This window comes from Delphinus delphis, chromosome 4 (genome assembly GCF_949987515.2).
Source record: "Delphinus delphis chromosome 4, mDelDel1.2, whole genome shotgun sequence".
Classification (NCBI taxonomy): Eukaryota; Metazoa; Chordata; class Mammalia; order Artiodactyla; family Delphinidae; genus Delphinus; species Delphinus delphis.
In genome coordinates this window covers 142,789,371-142,794,357 of record NC_082686.1, presented here as the reverse complement: position 1 = coordinate 142,794,357, position 4,987 = coordinate 142,789,371, and the positions used below count along the sequence as shown (strand labels likewise).

General features: G+C 47.4%; 1 protein-coding gene across 3 annotated transcripts; it reads right to left on the bottom strand.

The window, feature by feature from the left end:
- Positions 1-511: 511 nt before the first annotated feature.
- OXSM (3-oxoacyl-ACP synthase, mitochondrial) lies at positions 512-4,593 on the bottom strand. 3 transcript variants are annotated; one of them, XM_060011572.1, is made up of 3 exons: positions 4,541-4,593; positions 2,922-3,979; positions 512-974 (listed from the first exon to the last, which is right to left on the bottom strand). In XM_060011572.1, the coding sequence occupies exons 2-3, from the start codon at positions 3,899-3,901 to the stop codon at positions 572-574; spliced, it is 1,383 nt and encodes a 460-aa protein (XP_059867555.1). In that variant the 5' UTR covers positions 3,902-3,979; positions 4,541-4,593; the 3' UTR covers positions 512-571. The 3 variants fall into 3 exon arrangements, with proteins under 3 accessions (XP_059867555.1, XP_059867554.1, XP_059867553.1); XM_060011571.1 differs by having other exon boundaries at positions 2,922-4,035; positions 4,541-4,585; XM_060011570.1 differs by having other exon boundaries at positions 2,922-4,035; positions 4,538-4,575.
- Between the last annotated feature and the right edge of the window lie 394 nt (positions 4,594-4,987).

Below are 4,987 nucleotides of genomic sequence, written 5' to 3'. Positions count from 1 at the left end.
CTTTTCACCCTTAGGAAGCCTGTCCTGACATATCACTTTATTGCTGGTGGCCAGTACAAAACCAGGTCCACAGCTGGCACCCAATAAATTTCAACTGAACAAACCATACGCCCAAGAGAATTAAGACTGATTACCACTGAATGAACATGACTGGAGACTTACGTATATAGGGGATAAAGTGCTGCAGCAAAGGTAATACGAGCAGCCCATTAACACATGGGGAAGGCTGTTCCCTTCTCACTTTTGTGCCCCCTCCCCAAGAAACAGGGGGAAATGTCTAGAGACATTTTTAGTTGTCACCACTGGGGAAGTAGGTGCTACCAGAATCTAGCAGGTAGAGACTAGGATGCTGTAAAGCATTCCACGATGTATACGACAGCTCCCCTCTCCCCAACGAAGAATTACCTTGCACAAAACGTCAGCAGTGCCAAGGCTGAGAAACCCTGACAAAGATAACGCGTATCTGGATACTGATATATAAAAACATGCATTTACATAAACATATTATTTCTCAACTTAATGCAGTTTATAACAGGTAAAAAAATCAATATTTAATGACAGATGATTTGTCCTACATGCCAGCAATACAAAGTGTTGCATTTGTACCACCAAAACCAAAGGAATTGGTGAGTCCAATACATCTCTTCTCAGTTTTCCATTCCTGTGCCTTGAGTGGAACATAATTGAGATCAAATTCTGGTTCTGTACAGTCCAGGTTTAAAGTAGGTGGCAGTTTTCGATGATAACAAGCCAGGGAGGTAAAAGCTGCCTCAGCGGCCCCGGCAGCCCCCAGCAGGTGTCCCGTGGCTGCCTTGGTGGAGGAAACGGCAAGGGCGTGGGCGTGCTCTTTGAAAAGATGTTTGATGGCTTTGTTTTCAGCAGCGTCTCCCAACGGTGTGGAAGTAGCATGTGCGTTGATGTAGGATATCTCTTCAGGCTGTACACCTGCATCTTTTAGAGCAGCAGCCATGCATCTAATAAAATGAGAAAAGCAACTGAACTTATCGGAACGACATCTAATTTTAGCAAGGTATTCATTGTCTGTATGGCTTACGAAAAAGAAATATCCAAGTACACTGGATGAAAAGAACCCTTTATGCACTAATGACAGAACAGCATCTTGGATTACCGTGTGAGTTGGAATGCGGTCTGCATGGGAATAACAAGGCACCCCCAGGACCCTGGACTGATTCATCACCATGACATAAACATACAAACCTATGGATTTTACAATCTCTAATAAAATGTATTTCCATTTTATTTGAATCGTCCTTTCGTCCTTGAGGAAAAAGCCACATAGACTCAGGCCTAGAATAATTTCTCTTCTAGGAATTTCTTATCAGTGGGGTGTGTTGTAGAGTTAAAACGTAGAGAAAAAAATTTATAACGATGCTTTAATGTTTTCTTCCACAGTTAAATGTAAAACTTGGAATATGTCCCAATAATCTAAAAAATGTCTGTCCTATTACTTTAAGGCTCAAACACCCTTTCAAAAATTGTCTATTCAGGATATGAGAATTCTAAATAAATGAAGAAATACAAAGCCAAACCCCAAGAGAAACAAATCCAAAAATAAAACACTTCTCTGGGAAAACCTCTGAAAATCTCATGGATGCTAACACCCTTTTTTTTAGTTGTTGATCTCTGGGCTGCATACATTTCCTTAAGAGGCAGCTCAGAGTATCATCTGAAGCGTGCTGGAAGGTTTCACCTAAACATAACTATTTCCTCGTCTAGCTGACTACTAGGCTTGACATTTCCAGCACTAGCAACTACTCACTAAAACTCAGAAATATAATTCAGGGGTCGGTGAACTATGACCCTGGCCAGATGCTGCTTTTGCAAACACAGTTGGCCCCTGAACAAACTGGGGGTTAGGGGTGCTGACCCGTCACACAGTGGAAAAGGCCCCTATAACTTTACCGTTGGCCATCCATTCCCCCAATTCCACATCCACAGATTCAACCGACCGCGGATCCTGTAGCACTGTAGTATGTACTTAGCGAAAAAGACCCGCGTGTAAGTGGAACCGCGTAGTTCAAACCCGTGTTGTTCAAGGGTCAACTGTACTTTCATCGGAACACACCCATTCATTTTCGTACTGTCCATGGCTACTCTCAGTTACAAAGCAGAGTCTGAGTAGCTGTGATAGAGACCCTCGTAGCTGGGATAATATTTTTGGCCCACAAAGCCAAAAATATTATTTGTTCCTTTACAGAAAAGGCTTGCCAACCCCCGGCTAATTTAACTGGTTAAAACGTAATATGATCTAAGCAGGCTAACCTATGAACAAACATACTGACACATAATGTTAGTGTCAGAGGGGTGTTTTGTTTTGTGGGTTTTTTAACTTAACTCGCTACCTCTTTCACAATAAAAGCACCTTGCTTTTCCAAGTGCGGTCCTCAGACCAGCAGCATCAGCACCACCTAGGAGCTGGTTAGAAACGCAGCACCTCGAGCACCACCCTAGACCTACGGAGTCAGAATCTGCATTTTAATAAGATCCCTGGGTGATGAGAAGTCGCAGCAGAACCCTGCTGAAATGGAGCAGAGACCAGGTACACGTAGGACAAAGCGCTAACTGTACTGTCCAGGTCTGATGGAGGGCTGCAGAAGGGAGCCTGCTGACCCTGACGTCTGTTAAGCACAACTGAAGGGATGAAAATGTGGCAAAGTCACACACGGCCTTCTTCACAACGTTACTGGCCTTCGCTAAAACTCCAGATTTTGTAAGGATATTCACATGTTTTCAAATATTTCAAACGTGGTAAAGCAAAGAATTCAAAAACACTAGTTAGTCTAAAATGGGAACACAACAGAGATACAGTACACCAAGGCCAGATACTACAGTTTCCCCTAAGCTGAGACTCCAATAAAGAGTCTTACCTGAAGAAATGTGAACAAACAACCACTCTTTACCTTAAGGCACCTTCTCCTCCAGGATCAGGGGCGGTTATGTGACTGGCATCACCTGAGAGTCCGTAGCCCAAAATCTCTGCATAGATCCGAGCCCCTCTTTGAACAGCATGCTCGTGTTCTTCTAGCACCAGCACAGCTGCACCTTCTCCCATCACAAAACCATCTCTCTTGGGATGGAATGGCCGACATGCCGACTTCGGATCAGAGTTTGTGCTCAAAGCCCGGGCTCTGGAAAACGCAGCCAGCGACAAAGGGCTGATGCAAGAGTCGGCACCTCCAGTCACCATCACATCAGCATCGCCGTGGGCTATGAACCTCAGAGAGTCTCCCACAGCGTGAGCTCCCGTGGTACAGGCCGTGGACACTGCATGATTGGGGCCCTTGAGTTTATAGCGAATGCTGACCTGGCCTGTGGCCATACTGATCAGAATCTTAGGGACAAAGAATGGGCTGACTTTACTGTAACCTTTCGTCTGAAACATCAACGCGGTTTCAGAAATCTCTTCAAGGGGAACCATTCCCATGCCAATTGCAACACCAGTAGCCACTTGGTCAGCTTCTGACTGAGGATGCCAGCCGGAATCTTTCAAGGCTAACTCAGCAGCCCCAATGGCCATAACGGTGGGAGAAGACATGGACTTGATATCTGATTTGGGCACAAAGTTTTGTGCGTTGAATTGACCTTCATCACAACCTCTTGGCACATAAGCTGCAACACTGCAAGGGACACTCTTATACTCTTCACCGACCAGTGAAACGATTCCACTCTCTCCCTGGATAAGACGATCCCACACCAGCTGAGTGCCAACACCCAGAGGAGTCACTAAGCCAATGCCTGTAACGACAACCCGCCTACGCAATCTGGGTGTTGGCACAGTTCCGAAAAACCTCCTTTCACTTATCAATCGCTGGCACAACCCTGTGTGTATTAGATGAGGGCTTGTAACTTTTAGGAAACTTTGCAAGCCGTTTGACAGCATGGTTGAGACTCGGAGGGTCAGAGACGTTCTGTAGCAGACCACGACACGCCCAGCAGGTACTGACTGTTGTTGAAATACCTTAAAGGCCAAAGAAACAACATCCAAGGTGGTTTTTCTCGGGTGCTTGGTATGAGCTGTTAAGGAGCGCAGGGAAAATAATGTTACATCACTTTTACTTATCAAACCACCTGTCTGGACTCAACCCTTTTTAGACTCTCAGTACCCTCGGACATTCCAAGATAAAGAGCTGAAAAGACGACTCATTCGATTCACAACAGAACTTCACAATGAAAAATATACACGCACTCCTGGCCTGATATAGGCTGCGAAGAGCATCCTTTTTCAGGATTACCGAGGCCTTATTACAAAAGGCACAAAACACACTTCAGGGCCTATTATTTGGGGTGGCGGTGAGAGAACTTTTTTGATCAGGGTTTCGGGGACCGCGAAGGTCAAGGGTGGGGTGGGGGGGAAGGGAAGGGGGTGTGGCCAACTCCCCGCACCAACCCAGAAACCCGAGGAAAGCGTGGCGAGAGGAAAAGACACCTGACCCGGCTCCTCCACACCCCTCTCCCCACGCAGCGCCGATCCGACTCGGAGCTGGAAGGCGGAAGGAGAAGAGGAGCGAGCACACACTACCTGCACCCGGCCTCCGGCGGCCAGCGCAGCCACAGTCCCACGCGCGATGCGGGCGTGCGCACGCGCACAGCACGTCCACGTACGTCCGCGCACACACACGTCCGCGCACGTCCGCGCACACACACGTCCGCGCACACACACGTCCGCATAGGCGCGCACGCGCACGCCCGGCGTGCGCGCCCTCTGGGCCGGGCGCCCTTCCCCCGCGTCACCTTGGCGGAGGTCAGACGGTGAGGGGAGGGTCCGGGCGCCACCTCACCGACTCCAGCATAACTTGGGAACGAGCACGTAACGAGGGGAGATAGCATTTTTGCGTATCAAAAAGGGATCTCTTTTTTTTTTCTTTTGCTAATAATCCCAGATATTCGCCTGTTGTGGGAAGAGGGACTCCGTCATATTCGCCTGGAATGCTAGGGAAGAATTAAAGAAGTTACCGTATCGTTACAG

Excerpts from the sequence above, each read along its gene's own strand:
- OXSM (XM_060011572.1), bottom strand. The coding sequence starts at position 3,901 with ATGCTGTCAAACGGCTTGCAAAGTTTCCTAAAAGTTACAAGCCCTCAT. Across the intron at positions 975-2,921 it reads GGAGGAGAAGGTGCCTTAAG|ATGCATGGCTGCTGCTCTAA; the intron begins GTAAAGAGTGGT and ends TCATTTTATTAG.